This window comes from Chrysemys picta, chromosome 6, assembly GCF_011386835.1.
Source record: "Chrysemys picta bellii isolate R12L10 chromosome 6, ASM1138683v2, whole genome shotgun sequence".
Taxonomy (NCBI): domain Eukaryota; kingdom Metazoa; phylum Chordata; order Testudines; family Emydidae; genus Chrysemys; species Chrysemys picta.
The window spans coordinates 2343600-2361877 of NC_088796.1; the positions used below are offsets into that span (position 1 = coordinate 2343600).

At 42.4% G+C, this 18278-nt stretch overlaps 1 protein-coding gene across 7 annotated transcripts in view; it reads right to left on the minus strand.

Annotated features, from left to right (window-relative positions):
• UNC13B (unc-13 homolog B) overlaps window positions 1–18278 on the minus strand; it is a 378814-nt gene that overhangs the window by 190534 nt on the left and 170002 nt on the right. For 5 of the 7 annotated variants that reach the window (XM_065598630.1, XM_065598632.1, XM_065598633.1 and 2 more), the window contains one exon: window positions 17344–17434. In XM_065598630.1, the coding sequence (XP_065454702.1) occupies window positions 17344–17434 (91 nt within the window). Of the gene's footprint in view, window positions 1–16600; window positions 16639–17343; window positions 17435–18278 lie in introns of those variants that run through there. The other 2 variants (XM_065598640.1, XM_065598637.1) reach the window with 2 other exon arrangements.

Genomic DNA, 18278 nt, shown 5'->3' on the forward strand with positions numbered 1-18278 from the left:
AGTGTAGCTTCAACAACTACACACTGCTCATTAGTGGGTGGTACTCAACCAGCTCCACACAGCTGAGAGGCAGGAGATCTTCACCCTGGTTGATGTGGGCAGATCCTAAGCTTCTCGCTGCACACCGGGGTTCTTTCTCCTCAGCCTGCTAAGGGGATCCTGACCAGAGAGACAGATGCAGCCTGTGGAGAGCAAGGCAATTTTTGTAATATGTTTATGATCAGTAGGTGTGACTCCGTGTACCCACTGACTTTGTATTGCTACCTGCTGGGGTAAACTGCTTCTCCTGGAACAGGGGGAAGAGATGGGGTGTGAGAGTCATGTAGCCTGTCTGAGTTGATGTGAATGCGCCATCAAGAACTGAATGGAATCAACATATGAATGGAAAACCCAACGACTGGAACATTAGCTCTAACACCTGGCCGCCAAGAAAGGCTGAGACATGGAAACTGTGGGGCTGCAACTTGGAATAAAGACATATGGTGTGAGGAGAGGTTTAACTGTGCTGCTGCAGACTCACAGGGACAGAAAGAGCGAGCCCAGATGGATGTCAGGAGAGCCTGGGACACTGGGGCAATTGCTTCTGCCAATAAGGACTTTATCTTCAGCTTGGCTTTGCCATGCTGACCAAGGGACTCTCAGATGCTATATTCCAGTTGACTAATGAGTGCTATCTTGTTCTGAAAAGGCTGTGCTGCTGCAGATACTTGCTGGCTGCATTGCTCTCTGAAGGGGGAAAAGCCCCTAAACTGGAGTCTGAACTCAGTTGAATTAGCTGTTCAGTGCACCCAGAGAGAAACAGGGGTGCTGAAGCCAGAAGGCCGAGTCGAAGAGCTGTGGAGGTTACCTTTGTGCAAACCTAAGCTTCGAGCCTGGCAAAGAAAGAGGGGGTCCCTCCCAAGTGGCTGCATAAAGGCTGGGGTACCAGAGACCCCATGAACCTGTGATATAGCCCCACTAAAAGGGCTGCAGAACAGAAGAGCACATGGGGCATTCCTTTATTCAGCTCATCCCTTTTTCACCACCACCACCCCGCAATGTATTCTGCAAGGAGTAGGAGGGGAGAGAAGACGCCTCAGCAATCTCCGACTTGACAGCTCCATAAAACAGATTATTTTAATTCACTTGAAGGAAATTTAATCTACCATGGTGAAATCTGGGTGAAAAAAATCAGTAAGTGTTTACTTGGACATTGAAAGCTCTCTCACAGAGCTGGAGCCTGCCCACTGCACCCCTCTGGAGGGAGAGAATTCTAGGTAAAGCAGCTGAGGGGAAGGGTTAAAAGTTAATGTACTGCAGCAAAGGTTGTAGATGATCCAGCAGTACAAGCATTCAGGTTTATCCTATTCTCCACAGCCACAAGGAGACCATCTATCAGTGGCACCAGGGCCACAACCTAGTCTGAAGCTTGACCAAAAAGGGCTTGAATTTTCAGAGCTTGGTTATTGTGACTGCACAAGAAGAGGGAGGATGACTACAGAGGATTGCAGTCATTTGCATGATCACAGCCAAGGTGACATGGCTGCAGACTCTGCTTTTGTGAGCTGCAGAACTAGAACGCATTCTTTCTTCTCGCAATTGATTTGAAATAAGTCATCAGCGCTCCCTGTTTCCCATTACAACCACTCAATAGCACCACAATAACCTATTGCTGGAGGCACCTCAGGGATAGCATCTTCAAATGAAAGAATACGCCTCCCCTTCAAGCACCATATGAAGCATCAATTCCTTTTTTCATTCATCCAGGAAACAAGACAAGGATGGATGCAGCATCAGAAAGTGTGATGCCCAGAACTGGACACAATACTCCACTCATTGGTGCCTAATAGAGCGGGAGAATTACCTCCCATGTCTTACATACAACACTCATGTTAATATACCCCAGAATGATCTTTACGCTTTTCACAACTGCATCACACTACTGGCCCATGTTCAAATTGAGTATGTTTAGGCACACAGACAGCAAGAGAGCAGTTAATGCAAGGAGAACTCTCCCTCTGCTGCTCCCTCTTTCAAATTACATCTCTCTCTTTTTAGTGACATCTAATATGTAGTCTTGATACTTCATGAGATCAACATTTTAACTACACACCTAATTATATAATCAACTTCGCTGACTGAAGCAAAAGTTTCTGGAGTAAATATGCAGAGATGAGTGGGAGGAAGAAATGGAATTATATTCCCATTTGAAGTAGTGAGTGCAGAGAGGCCTGCAAAAGCTTTGGGTGAATTCAGAAAATTTGCAAGTTTTACATGCTTTAACTAAAAAATAGTGAATAGGAGGAATCACGGAACAAAATTAAGCAAATAAGACATCTTGTATATTCCCCTGACCAGGGCCTTAGGACCGAGAAATGTGGACATAGTAAGCTCCAGATATCCTTTCTTACCTACCTCGTTTTAGAGAGACCAGGTGGGTCAGGGTAAACAGCTTTTATTGGACCAACTTCTTTTGGTGAAAGAGCCAAGCTTTTGAACTTACACAGAGTTCTGTGGAGCTCGAAAGCTTGTCTCTTTCACCAACAGAAGTTGGTCAACAACAGATATTACTTCACCCACCTTGTGCCATATATCCTTGGAACAACCTGGCTACAATAACACTGCATAACTCATTTTAGAACATTTTAGAAAACTGAACTGTATTTAGCAACCGTTAGCCAACGTGTTCAATGTATTTTTAAACACTACTTCACACAATGTGGACTCAGTTGTGTTTAACAACAAGTTAGCTAGTGGCAATCAACCCAAGGGTCCCCCAATTTTTCTGGTCTCAAAGGCTGATGGTTGTTTCACCTCTCAGGCCATGCGTACACTACAGGGACTACAGCGGCATAGCTAAGGCACTCTAGCTAGGCTGGCATGACCTATAGTGCAGACACAGCTTACAGTGATGGAAGGGGTTTTTGTGCCACCGTAGGAACTCAAGCAACAATAGCTGGGTCAATGGAAGCATTCTTCCAGCGACCTAGCTGTGTCTGCACCCATCACTGTTTCACACCCCTGAGCGCTGTAGCTATGTCAACTTAAATTTTAAGCATAGATCAGGCCTCAGGGATAGTCTGTGTCAAGCTCCTTAACAGCGTGAGACACAAACAGTCCAATTAAAATTGAAGTTTAGATGGGAGAGAGAGAAAATCAGATTAAAACAAAAGAAACTGTCTCCACGTCGTACTTAGTCTGGCACTCTGCAAAAGCTAGGCTAGATCGGTATGATTTAAGATTAGTCACAGGAAATGCTTATCTCCTATTTCCCTTCTGAGCTTTGCAGCCAGCCAGTCTGTCCATGAGACAGCTTCTGGTTTTGGGTCCTCCTTGGGGTCCCCTTAGTTATACCATCCAGGTTATATGACATGCCCTCCAGTCCTGCCCCTAGCATGGCACTGCAAGTTTCAAAGCATTCTGCCCAGGCACATGGAGCTTACAGCACTTAGACAAATCAGATCGGAAGAGAAACTCCGCTGCAACCTTAATTAGTGTTACTGCGGCTGTTCCCCCATAACACAGTGATCATCCTTCAAGTCAACAGTTATTACACTGAACCTCTCTCTTACTTGACTTAATAACGATCAGTGTCCAATACTTAAACCGTACTGCAACAACATGCTGACTTTTTAAAGCAGGACCACTATATTCATCTAAACTCTGGCAACCTGACATTAAGGAAGTTTAAAATGTTTTCTTGAAAGTGGGCATATATTGTCTTATGTACTACAACCCATGAACTCTATATTAACTGGAGCAAAACCAAGTAATGACTGGAAGTTTTTCTTTTGAGATGTTTGTTAATTACCTCATTTTTTAGTTCCAATAGTAATTTAGAAATAAATATTTTGAACTTGTTACGATTGTAGGCTGGGAGACTGTACAAATATGAGAAAGTAGCTTTGTGTGTAGTGGGAGGCTGTCTTCCTGAATTACAAAAATATTCTGGGTTTTTAAGTACCCACAAGTCATCATGGTACCATATAAAAACTTCATTTTCAGGCATTTTGTAAAAAGCCAGGGTGTCAAGAAAAATTCAGCATGTAACATAAATGCTTATTCCACTCATAGGCAGCAGCAAAAATAGCAGAAATAAGGCGCTAGGTGCTGTCCGGAACATAAAGGAAGATCCAGGCTTGATTATTAAGCGAAATTGTGGATAGAGTGAAGAAGCCAGGAAGAGGTAGAAGACAAAAAGAGCAGAAATACAGGGTATAGCATAGTTCTGCAAAGACTTGAAGGTTTTTGCCAGTGAAGGGATCATAGGAAGTATGTGACCTGGCCAGAGCAGCAGGCAAAGTCTACATCCAAACTAAAGCTCTGGAACTCGTATACAAAGCCTGAATGAGATAAATGCACAATCCCCTTCCATCAGCCAGTACACCACCAGCTAACTGAGTCCAGGTACAAACCAGGAGTCAGAGGCAGGCCACCTCAACAGCAGTGCCAAAGCTTTCAAACACCCGCCATCTTCAGGTCCCACCACAAGACTCGGTCCTTCAGCAGAGCACTCAGCAAAGAAATGCCAGGAGTGCACACGGGGAAAACAAAGCTCTCACCCAAGAGGACTGAGATAGATGAACTGGACAGAGGAGCTGGACAGAGACTGAGTCTTAGGCACTATGAATCCATGCCTGCAGTCCCAGTTGCTAGGGTCACAAGATGACATCATAATCTAAGTAGGTTTCTAGCTTATGTGGTTGTGAAGAAAAGCTTGGAAAGGTGACCAGAGTCATCTCTGCCTGAGTCTGTAGAGAGCTTGAGACAATAGCTCTGAGATGGATGAACTGCCCCAAGCATTACAGCGGGTGTTCTTTGAGGGCCCTTCCAACACCACTCAATGAGAAAAGTGCAGCTGCTGGGGTGAACACTGGGGGGTCCTAATGTTATCTCTGCTGCTCTCAGGGTAGGGAAGCCCATGCCGTTACCACCTCTCCTAGTGAGGGGCATGGCCGTGGCACAGAAACGCACTCATGGGGCCGGCCCCATGTTAGGATGTGCCTAAGGCTCCCAAATTGCTTTAATCTGGTTCTGATGCTGGATGCCAGCCTGTCTCTGACATCTCCTCGTGGAAGTCTAGCTATCAGCTCAAGCACAACACGGCTAAAGCAGAGCTCCTACTCTCCCCCCTCAGCCATGGTGTACACCACCACCATTCTACCTCTCAGGTCTACAACCTGTGTTTCTGACTCGGACCTCTCTCCGAGTCCTCACATCCAGGATCTGTCTACGTCGCAAAGATTCTTTCTGAATAATCCCTCAGAGATACATCCTTTTCTATCCAGCCACACAGCTAAAACTCTCCTCCGGGCTCCTATTGGCTCATGTCCAAATTACTGTAACATCCTTTTTTTCTGGCCTTGATAGATGCCGTCTTGCCCAGCTTATCTCATTTAGAGTACTACGGCAAAGATAATTTTCCGAGCACATCATTTTGACCATCCCCTCCTCTTTCTGAATCCCTTCACTGGCTCCCCTCTTCTCTATCATATCAGACATAACTTACCTGTCTTCACTTTTTAAGGCCCTTCTCTTTCTCATTCAGTATTGACAGTCAGCTCCTGCCACCCATCAATCCATGCCACCACCTCTATTGCTTACTGGTAATATTTTCACACACGCCCCTTGGAGCGTTCTCCCGTGCTCCCCTTCGTGCCCGGGAGGCACTCCCAGTAAACAGCCATAAAGCTACTTTTATCTTCCTTCAGAAACCCCCTAAAAACTCTCCTTTGCCATGAGGCCTACAAAAACCTTGACAACGGTTAGCCTGCTGGTATGCTGAGACCACAGCCTGTCACACTGCCCCTCCACCCCATTTGTTTGTTTCCTTGTACTCCCCCATCTGTCTGTATCCATCTACTGTCTTACCTTATACTCCTTGGGGCAGGGACTGTTTTTTTGTTGGGTGTACAGCGCCTAGCACCATGAGGTCCTCAGCTGTGCATGGGGCTCAAATACGCTATGGCCATACAAATAAATAATAATAATAATAATGGGGGTGCTCAATCAGGATGTGCCTAAAGCTCCCAAATTGTCTTAATCTGGTCCTGATGCTGGACAACAGGCAACATACAATGAAAGTCGGGAGGCCACAGAGGAGGCAAGGTACAGAGATGACCGAGGCAAGGTTCAAAGTTTTGGCTGTGAGGATTATTACAAATCAGCTCAGAAACTGCCTGACAGTCACTAGTCCACTGCAAATGGACACAACCGCTGGGTTACACTGGTTACCAACCAGGGGCTTGCCCACCTGTGAAACCATTGTTGGCAGATGTCCTTGTTACAGCCAGGTTCCATGTCCATCTGATGAGATCACCAATCGCAGCAGCAGCCACAAGAGGGGTGCAAGAGGAAAACCCCCATCTCTGTTATGAGCAGGTTGTTTTTAGCCACTCTTTGCAGCTCTGGAATACTAGGGCACTCTCCTAGGCTCAGACCCTTTCCAGACATCCTAACCCCTAAAACTGGTGTCTGATTCCCCAAATCCCACTAGGAATTACCCCCCATTCCCATAGAGCTCCATGTGGTGATCTAGAGAGCACTATAGCTTTGGCTGAGACATGGTAATCTTCCTTTCTGTAGAACTATGCTCTTCATAAAATTATTCCATCCAAGAAGACAGACACCAGTTGGTTGAAGATAATCGAATAACCTCTAGAGATTCATATGTGAAGTACACACATGCACGTTTCTCTTCATCACTTTCTCTGCAGATCTTAACATGTGCGCCACACAGAGATGAGGTACTGCGTCACATTATAACTGACAACACCAAGTCCCACTATCGCACCAATAATAATTAAGCCAGACACAGCTTTTACACTTTCAGTAAAGAGATTTGACAAGCTCCACAAAATAGGTCTCAATCCCACACTGGTGTTGAATATTAATCTCACAACCTAGTCAGACATCTTCCCAGATCAGCAAGACATCTAATGAAAAATGCAAACCTCTATAAAAGGATACAAACCCCACCACAAAAATATAGTCACTTAAACCCCACAGGGAATGCACAGCAATGTACTGTACCTGTGGTTGATTAAAAGATGAACTACGTTGACTGAGTTAGAGAGGCAGATTAGTGCCTCAGGAAGGGAAGAACATGCTGTACCCAAAGTGGACACAAATTAGAAAGCAAATTCTGAAACATACTTCTCCCACTCCCTCCTCAGTATGTCAATTCTGGTCATGTGCTATCACGTCATTGAATCTGCCTACCCTTCCTTTCAAATAAAGATGGAAGATGAGTTTAATGTTAGAATGAGAAAGTCATGTTTCCTGGTACTTATGTATTCACTAGTTGTTACAACTGTGAGCCAAGTTGGGATTTCAACTATGATTATGGGTTAAGTACCAGTGTGCTTAGTGCTGTACAATATGTTACTCCTGGGGGAATTCTGCCCTACTGCGTGTGCACATAATTAATTTTTTGCACAGAAAAAAGCTTCTGACAAAATGTTGCTGCAGTTCCGCCTTTTGCCCACCCGGGGGTGCTGTAGCAGTAGAACACAGCAGCAGCCAGCTAGGGAAGAGAAAGAGCCTGCCTTCTTTGCAGCACCTGTCAGGCCTGGTCAGGAGACAGGGGCTATGGAGAGACAGCGCTGGCCTGCTGGGGGACCAGTGAGGGGCTCATAAGGGCTAGCGGGGGAGGACGGACTGGGACAGTGGGGGAGTGGAGGCACAGGGCCACGGGAGGGAAGGAGATGCCGGGCCACACAGTGATGGCAAAGGCGGTGCAGAATTATTACTCAGAGTTCTGTATTAATATACCTAGTAAGGAATCTATTTGTAAAAAAAAAAAAACATTTCCTGAATGTTTTTCATTGTCTGTATTGTTACAGACATACTTGCTGACAGGTATTTTGAAATAAATGACCAAAAATAATTGAAACTGGTGTGATTATATAATTTTTCGGTGCAGAATTCCCCCAGGAGTAAATATGTCGAGCGTGGTGCTTGTTTTAAAAGGCTTAGGGCCAGAACTAGCCATAACAAAATTCAGACACAATATGCTGGCTGGCCTACAGACACTTTTAAGTGGCCACCTTTGAATCCTGTGAGTACCCTTTAAATACACGTCCCTAAAAACATGTATGTATTTCAATTTGCCATGACCAAAACAAGGAGAGATGAAGAAAAAACAGGAAGATTTAAAAAAAATGCTAAATGTTATCCCAATTTCTATAAAAAAAAGTATTAATTCATAAGAAATTACGTAAATAAGCTAACATGGCAGAGGTAGATATTGATTGCTTTATGTGGAAAAACAGTAAATTTGGTTTTAAAACTCAGAAAAGTTGAAAAGTATGGTGACAGATTATAGAAAAATAAATGGTTTAGAGTAGCAGCCGTGTTAGTCTGTATCCGCAAAAAGAACAGGAGTACTTGTGGCACCTTAGAGACTAACACATTTATCTGAGCATAAGCTTTCGTGGGCTCCGAAGAAGTGGGCTGTAGCCCACGAAAGCTTATGCTCAAATAAATGTGTTAGTTTCTAAGGTGCCACAAGTACTCCTGTTCTTTTTTTAGAGAAATAAATGTTATTTATGTAATGTAATCGGTATTTTATGTGATATAGAAGCATGTTAAAAACAAATAAGTTAAAAAAATACTGGAGACAGATTCAACTGATAAACCAGTTCACAGCTGAATCAGTCACTGAATTCCCCTCCACTTTGACAGGTTTGTTACCACCACATCAAAAGAAATTACAAGTCTCCTGCTGGCCTGACATTTTTTTTGCTGGCTCTTTTCAAACTCTCTTAAAAAAAATCAGAAGCTTCATTTGGGTGGGCTCAGTTGCAATTCTTTCCCTGAACAGGCTCCTGAAATAACTTCCAACGTTTCCCAAGGTAACCCATTGAGAAACAAACCTATTCACATGCAACACCCACATTTTTATTTTCTGCGATCCCTACCTGGAGGATCATTTGCCAGAAATGATCACTCTACACCTGTCCCTTATACCTTCCTCTTCTCACCTGTTCCGTCCTCTTCACCCTGTCTTTCCGTTCAAGTAATTTCCTCTGAACTAAACCCCACGCCCCAAAAACAACAAAACTAACATGACATGTGCCGCCATCACATTGATTGCTCGGCTTGTATGTTATATCCCTTTCTCCTATACCTTTGCCTTGTCTATTTAGACTGTAAGCTCTTCAGGGCAGGGACTATTACTACTCTGTTTGTAAAGGGCCTAGCACACTGTGACCCTGACCTTGGCTGGTCCTTAGGCACTACTACTGTGGTAAACATGATTAATAATAGCCTGCTCTCCAGGTGCAGATTTTGCAATAAGTAACATGCAAAGTAACCAGAAAAATACTTCTCTTGACTATTTAAATCCAGATACACAGTACTGAAAGGCTCCAATTACCTCCTGATTAAATGACAACCTTACGCAGTTACACAGGTTTCCACAGAAATATGCATGGCATCTCCCCCTACACAATAAAATATGCTGTGTGACAAAATCCATATATACATACGGAAAACAGGAAAAATGAAGACAAACAGCACTGAGTGATAAAAAGACAGCATATGCCAGAACAGTTTTCTGCCTTAGCTACGGTTTGTTTTTGAAACTCTAAGAATGACATTAAGGGTCTGTTCAAGCAATATTAATAGCTAATGCTCCTTCTGTGATCTCTCAAGTGCTCAAGTTAGACTTGGGGTGGGGGGTTGTTTTTAAAGCCCCGTACTTCATAAGTCAGGACCCATTGCTATCAGTGTAGTGCAGCTTTTCTTGTACAGACTGTTTCATCAATTTACAAAACTGGGAAACAGAACCCCCTACTCCCACACTAAGTCTTAAAAAAAAGTGTTAAGTCTGGCTTTCCTGAAAGCCAACCCTATTTTTAAAAGCTGGTTACGTGAGGATTCCTAATCACAGCCCGTGTCTCCCGCTCCACCCCAGCTCTGATGTAGAGTAACTAATCTATTCCACTACTGGATGGGTCTATCAGCATTCCTAAAGACCACCACCATGTGCACTATGCACAGGTGCTACATACACACTGTGGACTACCTAAAATTACAGTCACTCCTCTGTTCTACTCCTCATTTAATTGTGGGTCTCTACCTATGAAGTGTGCCACTATTTTCTTCTGCTCCCCCGCCCTCCCCCCCCTTTTTTTTGACTGGGGGTGGGGAGGGGAATTGATGGAAAAGAGGAGATTCTTAGACCTGAAGTTGGCAATGGTTGCCTTATCCAATATTGTAGGGGTTTTCCACAGCCTGGGGGCTGCTGTAAAGAGAGCTTATTCCCATTATTAGACGTGGGCTCCATTAGTCTTAATGTAACATACAACTGCTGTAGTGGGCCCTAGAAAGAGGCAAGTCCTTGATCTCTCGCCGATAAAGGCTTTCTATACCACTGCTGGAACCCTGAAGTGAATTAAGTACTGTCATAACTGGGCAGCCAACACAGGTTGAGGAGCAGCAGCAGAATATGCTCGCTGCAGCTCACCCTTTTTGGGAAATGCATTGTGCACCTGTTGCAGTTTCTTCATGAATTTATCCCAACCAAGGCAAACTGAGTTACATATGCCCCTTCTGGAGGTGGACAATGCATGAACTACTGTGACCAGGTTGCTCGGGAGGAGTGGAGAATTCTTGCTGCAAGCCAGAGTTGAAAGAAAGCACTTTTGGAGACCGTGTATAACTGGGAATCCAGAGACGGTAATGAGACAAAGTGTCTAGTCTATATCAGAAAGCCATCTATTTGACACAAATTCTCACTCTGTTTAGAAGCGAAAGACTGAAATATCAGGGAGTAGCGCAGATCAGGAGTGAGATGCACTGGCAGAGTTGTATGTGGATGTCAGTATAATCTTATGTGTTCTGGGGTAGAAACCTAATTCTCAATTTGAATTTGTTTCTTCTGCTTTACTATCTAATGCATTGGGGAGGAGTAACAGACCTGCCCAGAGATCATGGAACATATTGTGCTTGTGATTGTAGTAAGTCAAGGCCCTATTAAAGGCCCAGTATGAGGCCTGAGGCCTGAACGAAAGTAATGGTCAAGACTTTGCTAACATAAAGCAAAGTTAAGCTGTGAGCCAGAGGCAGGCCCTGCTCACAGAAGCTGGCAAGGAAAGGGCTAATGTTGCATAAATATATATTCACCTCGCAAAGTTAAAGTATAAACATGGTACCAAGAGATACCATACGGGAACATTCCACAGATAACATGGAACAGGCCGACCCATCCCAATGACAGGGGCAAAAGGGTAAAATGATGGATAGAGTTGTTTTGATCGAACCAACATGTACAAGGCGAGAGGCGGCACCTAACTACGTAGAGGGGTTATACATGTGTAGAGGGGTTGCACCAAAATACGTCAGGAGTGATGTGTAACTTGTTTGTACCTGTGTATAAGAATGTATTCCTGGGATGGTGTCTTTGTCCGGCCACGGGGGCAGTGGAAAGTCCCACCACTGAGCCGGGTCCATTGCCAAGAGGCACTTTCTCGTAGTATGCCCTGAGTTAGGCTAAGAAACCTACAGGGAACTGCAATTGTGTCCAAGGTCGCAATAAACCTAGTCGACGTGACTTTGCATCTTACTAGACTCTGTGGTTATTGGGGGTTCTCCTCGGGTCTCCTGGGTCAGCTATTTGCGCAAAGCTGGGGCAGCACACAGAGGGAACAGACGCACGCAGCCGAGTGATATCAACATAGGAGAAAGCAGAGCACCACACCGGTAGCATCTGACGACAGTGATCTAACCTGGGGATTCACAACCTGGAGGCTGGGTCATAACCCTACATTTCTTTATAGTTAGGCATTTTTGAAGCCTGTGTTATAATATGGGATCACAATATGGGAAAGGTTGAGAACCACTCATCTCAGCTATACATAAATATATTTTTAAGAATGTAAAAGATACAAGAATTCTAATGATGCAACCAGTGTAAGAATATTTAATGGCATTATAATTTGGCTCAACCGATATATAGGGTCCCATACATATGTGAAATTGGGGTGGGGTGGCATTGTGATCCTGAAGAATTCCACAAACTTGAGAAAGGAAACTCAGAAGGATTTCCCACCATTTTATACAAGATTATCTGGGTCCTGCAGTTTTACAAGAAGCTAGAAACCAAAAGGTGGAACAACTTAACGGGAAAGTCATCTACCCAATATGTGAGTTCTAACATTTCTCCAAAAAATAGTTCTCTGCAAGATTTTCACAAAAAAACCCCAAACTATTTCCTGTAAGGTTTCATCAATACTTTACACTAGTTCAGTTCTAATGAGTAATTACTAATTTAGGGTCAAGTTTAGCTCTCGTCACACTTGTGCAACACAGATGATATCATGGTATGGGACAGAAGTGTCCAGCTCCATAATTTCAATGTTGGTATTTTCTTTAGTAGGCAGTGAAAAGAAATCAAAATGGACTGTTCGTGTACTACAATGTTTAGAGAAGCATACAGGAAATCATGTTAGTAATTAAGGTTTCTAGTTGTACTGGTCCTTGGGAAAAGCTTTCTAGCCAGAAAGCTCCACCCCAAGCAAGACTTACATAAGAATGGTCATACTGGGCCAGACCAAAGGTCCATCTAGCTCAGTATCCTGTCTTCTGACAGTGAAATTTTCTCTTGCTTTTCAATTTCTCTTTTCCAAAAAGGGCATGACTGCTGATTTTTCCTACCAGCGATTAGTCCATCTAAACTCATAATATATTAATGAATATGTAGAACTACCACCACTGTATACACATGGGAAATTATCCCTTTACTAGAGATGTAATTCCGTGAATGTTCAATGTAAATCAGGTTAAAAATTGGTGGTAAGTCTCTAAGAGAATCTTAATAAGGATGAGCAAACTTAATAAATACAAATGTTATTTCCACATAAGAAGTGTGTGAGGAGATATCTGAATGGGTGGATATGCCACCCTTTGAGGTGCTGACAGGGGAGATGAAATTTATCTCTCCTTCGAGCAGAGTAAATCTGCTGATTCTCTACTCATTGTGGAATGACTAACAGTGAGATGGAAATAAGAATTAATCAATGCAGATTACTTAAGTACCACAGTAGAGAAACCTTTTGCTAAAGACTGTCAGCAGAGACAGTGATGAAGCAAGGTGGGGCTCTGGGAAGGGATATGGTGGGATACGTTTCTGCTTAGCAGATTTCTTCTGCTATTGCACAAGACTGGTCTGCCCATTAGCTAGAGAACAATCTGGTAGAGCGTGGTCATAGCCTACATACATACTTATGTACCGTCCATCACTTCAGTATCCGAGTGCTTCCCACGTATTTACTGATTTATCCTCACAACACCCCATGAAGTATGGGATAGTATTCCCATTTGACATATGAGGATCTGAAGTACACAGAAATGAAGTGTAGCTTAAGTGCCTGAGGTCTGTAATAAGGTCAGAAATAATCCCTATCCTAACTGTTCTCTCCACTGTACCAATGGGATCTTTGAGGAAGGCAGGAAGTTAAAGCAGAGAAACTCTACAGATTTTTTTCCCCCAACATTGCATAATTTGATCTGTGATATTTCCCAGAAATAGAGGAAACCCTGCCAGATACAATATCTGGCAAAGAACACAAAAGTCTTGCAGATGGATATGACATTCTCCATGCGATAAATCTCTGGCAACCCTTAGGAAAAATATATTTTCAGAACTGAAATATACAGAGCTTCAACTCACTTCTCTGTTACTGCGTGGGATGCTTTGGAAATGCACAGCTTAATCATCTTTGGAGTACTGGCCAAAGACATTTGCAAAGATATTTTTTAAATGATCAAGCGGGAGTAAAATAGTAAAAATATACCAAATTCCACAAAAACGATTAGCAGTCAGTATGCTATGAATAGTCCAGGAGCTTGGGAATTGGATATGGAGAGTTTCACCTCTGGGTCACCAATTCAAATCCAACCCAGATGGCTAATAATGGCAAGTAGTTGGCATTCAAAGTGTGTTGTTGACCTGTGGGTCGGGTCTCAGTCCAGTTCCAAGTGGACAAGTACTCAACTCACAACACATACAATCACAACTGGCACTAATTAGTACCCTGCCTACCAGTTTTCACCAATGATGGGAAGTGCCAAAGAAACTGAACTTCCTACACAATCCAAGAAGGTGTCCTTCCGTTCCAGTACAGGTGAGCAGTACAGGACAGAGTGGGAAGGGCTTTCACTGACACTGCACTTCATTTGTCCACTGGACAAATACAACTTCATTTGCTAAGACTATCAGCCCAGTGCCTTTCACAAACAGTGCATTAACTTAAATAGGTTAATATTGTAAGTTTCTTCTTTACTAGTAGGCACTAAAAATGGGGCAAACAGCACAGGAATGCAACTTCTGCCAAAAACGAAACCACAGCCGGTATTTGATCATTAATTTGCATTGCACCCCTGAGGAAATCCTGGCAACAAAATCTCTGGCTGACATGCAGGACTATATTGGGAAACTAAGAACCACTTAGAGAATGCCTTCTGCCTAATTAACACATTACATAGACTCACATTTATTATGAAACAATTTTCAAAGATGAGTGCCTAAAGCTGGGCTCCTAAGACTTATTGAGGTGCCTAGAAAAGTGGCTCAATTTTCAGAACTGCTGAATATCCAGCAAGAGAGACTGAACGAGACTGATCCTTATCAGATCAACAAGGAGGTACAGGAGAACAGTCACTTATCCGGGGGGGAGGGTATCTGCGATAGACGCAATTATCTAGACAGACCATGGAGTTACACGACTATTAAAGAGAAAAGAATTGGGGATATTTAATTGGTAAAGATGAAGATTTCAAATCAAAACCATTTTGGAAAGAACTGCATCTATGAGAAAAAAATTCAAGGGAAAACATGGCCTAAATGCCTAAAGTTGAGCACAAAAGTGAATGAATCAACGTATTTAACCGTTTACCTAAAGTACGGGAAGAAATTTCACACCACCTTCCCTATATCAAAGCAGTAATGGTCTTTAAAAAAAAAATTCACAAATGGCTTCTGGATAGCAATATTTACAGTACTTTCAATCCTCAGGTCTTTAAATGTTTTTCTTTATCAAAAACAAATAGAAATGCTCTTATACCTTTGTTAAATTTGCAGACTAACAGAACGGAAAAATCAGATTCAAATTTGCCTCAACTCAAAAGTTTCTTGGGCTCATCTACATTTGACAATTATTTTGGATTAAGGCAGGGAGTGAATTTAAAGCACAGTTTTCCAGAATAGCTCCCTGTGCAGACACTCTTGTTCCAGAATAAGAGTGCCTACATGAAAAAATTAACCACAATAGCTATTCTTATTCATCTCCCTGTATAGACAAGCCTGTTGCGTGAGAGTATGAGGATTCAGTCAGCCATTGCTGGGCTAGAAACCATGGTTTTATTCTGAAATGATTAAAGTTAATTCTTTTTAGATGACTGCAGTAATCCAGAGACAAACCAGCTAAGAAATGGGAAAGTCACATTTTGATTCATCTGTAAGTCTCCATTCAAAGAAATTCAACAAACACAGAGACAAACTCAATATACACTGGAAGAAGAAATTTTTAGTAATTTGCATATTCACAACTTACTGTACCTCTTTGTATCTATCAAATCTCACATTAAAATCTTAACTCGCTGACTCATGCATACATCCTACAGCATCGTAACACTCACATGAGGGCTAATCTCTTCCTAGGTCGGAGGCTGGATTGAGAACCACATATGGCGCTTTCTATCTCTGGGTTAGTGGTTCCAATTCCTACCCAGATGATTAGCCAACCAAAGTTACTACAACCAGTTTCAGTATCTGTAAGAGGAATTTGCCAGCTCAGGTCAATGGGTAATGGACATGTGGCTACTTTACCAAAACCAGAATTGTAATAATCAGTCATTGGCTTGTTTACCGATCACATTAGCAGAAAGGCAAAGCTTTGAATTCATATGGATACTGAATTTGCCTCTCACATCTGTAAGTGGTCCTTCCACATCAGGACAGAGATCCACTGGCACGTGGTGATGTAGAGTAATCTCTGTGGTACTAGGTATAGGTGCTACAATCCATTTCATTTTCTTCAGCAGGGATAATTTTGTCATATTCTCCATACTCTACGGCAGAACTAAATTCTGTTTTATTTTGCATGCAGGAAGTATAAACACCATGTGACATCAGTTAAACAAAAGCTTCCTTTGTTCTCAACACCAGTGCCCAACAAGCCCTGCCAGTTTTGTCGCTAAAGTTTGATACATATTCTTCTTAAAAACCCAGTTTGTCCAATCCAAAATGTGAACTTACTTCATTGACCTTAAAATAGTAAAAGCACCACCATTTGATGCATCATAGATCTCAAAAATTAGGTGGAAACGGGGTCTGGATTATGACTAAGGTGAGCCCAAAATGGAACTGTTAAGAACAAGACAAACAGCTCTTTTGTCTCCCAAGACACATACTTCAAACATATCCAAAAGAAAGGCAGGAAACAGAAACAAATTCTGCTAGTGGTACTCAACTGTATCCCATGCAGGACGTTATCAAAGCCTTCAAGCAGACAGATATCATTGTAACACCCATACCATTAAAAAGCAGACAAAGGAAAAGACCACATATAAAAGGAAGACATGAAGTGTGTGCTTCTGCTAGCAGGCAACAGCTTACCATCTGTAGAAACTGAACACACCATATATTCTCCGTGACTGAACACAGGATAAAAACTCAGTGTAAAAGTCATACTGAAAACTGTTTTTATGCTTTTCAGATCAGAATATTCCAAATGCAGAAGAAAAGAAAACCTCCCAATCTGTTCCTTTTAAACTTCTAAATAACAACGTTAACAAACCCCTTACATTTTCAGAGATGTCAGGATATACACCCATTAATATTGATTGAAGATTTACGAAGTGTTTGATGTAAAGCTTCTCAAGAAACAATTCTGCACTATAAGAGAAACAATCCTACTGAGCTAACAAGAGATTCTGATAATAGTTTGAAAAACACATTCTCTGAATTTTGAACTGGTCAAAGTAAATAACCAACAATTCAGTCCCAAATTATCTAGCAGCCATGTCTGTTGGTTTCAAGTACATTTTATACAAATTAGAAAGCACTTTCACAGATTCAGCATCTTTTTTCTGAATATTCAGCTCCAGGTCTGTTAAAATCCCTTCTGAAATGTCCAGCTACTGAACTATCAATTCTACCACAGCATTTGTTTCTAAGTGGCTCTAACATTACGGGCCTCAGTACAATACACAGATTCCAGCTTTGAACGGTGTGTTTACTGAAATTTTGCTAGTAGAAACTAAAACTATGAGGTGTCCCACGAAGAGTCTCCAGCCACAAATCTAAAAAATTAGCAAGCATAGAAAAGGAGGAAAAAGTGAAGTAACATGTAACCTTACCTCCTGAAGCCGTAGTCGTATTTTGTTAATGGCTCGGAGCCAGCGAGCTCTTGCGGGAGAAAACGCTGGGGGTTCATTTTCATCAAGGTAACTTAAAACAAAGACATGAGAACAATTTTAGAAATACACTCATTCAAAATGTGGCATTATTGTTAAGGAACTGGAGTGCAAATGCCATTACAGCTCAAGAGGCACATGAATATCTAGCACATCAGAAAGCCACATACAACCCCAAAGATACTCCTGTAAAGGAGATGCCAATCTAGGGCAGTTAGGAATAAGAGGCACTGGACTGAAATAGCAACTATGGGAAAGAGAAATTCCTAGCTTTCTAACAGTATAAAACTACTATTCTGACACTTAATGACTTAGATAATGAGACAAACTCGTTCCTGGTCTTTTCAGGGGAGAAATTCCACATGTGAGGGAAAGAAATATTTTTGTAGCTTTAAAAAATAACAGCCTCAAGTTGGCTTAGAGATTTGCAATGTTAAAAGCAGTCCCAGCAGAAAGAGTAGGAGGGGTATGTTTGTGGTCACAGGTCCATGATAAATGCAGTTTATCAAATTGCTGCCGCTACCAACCCGACCGGTGGGGTGTGTGCTTATCTGTCCTTCAAACACTCCAGTTGATCATACTTTTATACCACAACAACCCACCATGTACTTGTCTACACATTCTCCCTTACCACACATAGCACTAGTCCATCCCTTGTACATTTCCCATTTACATGGTGAGCATTAAGGGGAAGGCACCTGGTCTTTACCTGTCTGTGCAGTGCCAGACACACGACAACTGATAACAATGTAAACAAACAGGAAATAGTTATTTCTGCAGAAAGAATGTTGCTGATTTGTAAGAGGAAAGCAGGATCAAGTCTGAAGGAGATGAATGAAGTTAACCACAAGACTTTTAGAAAAGTTTAGCGCTCTCTT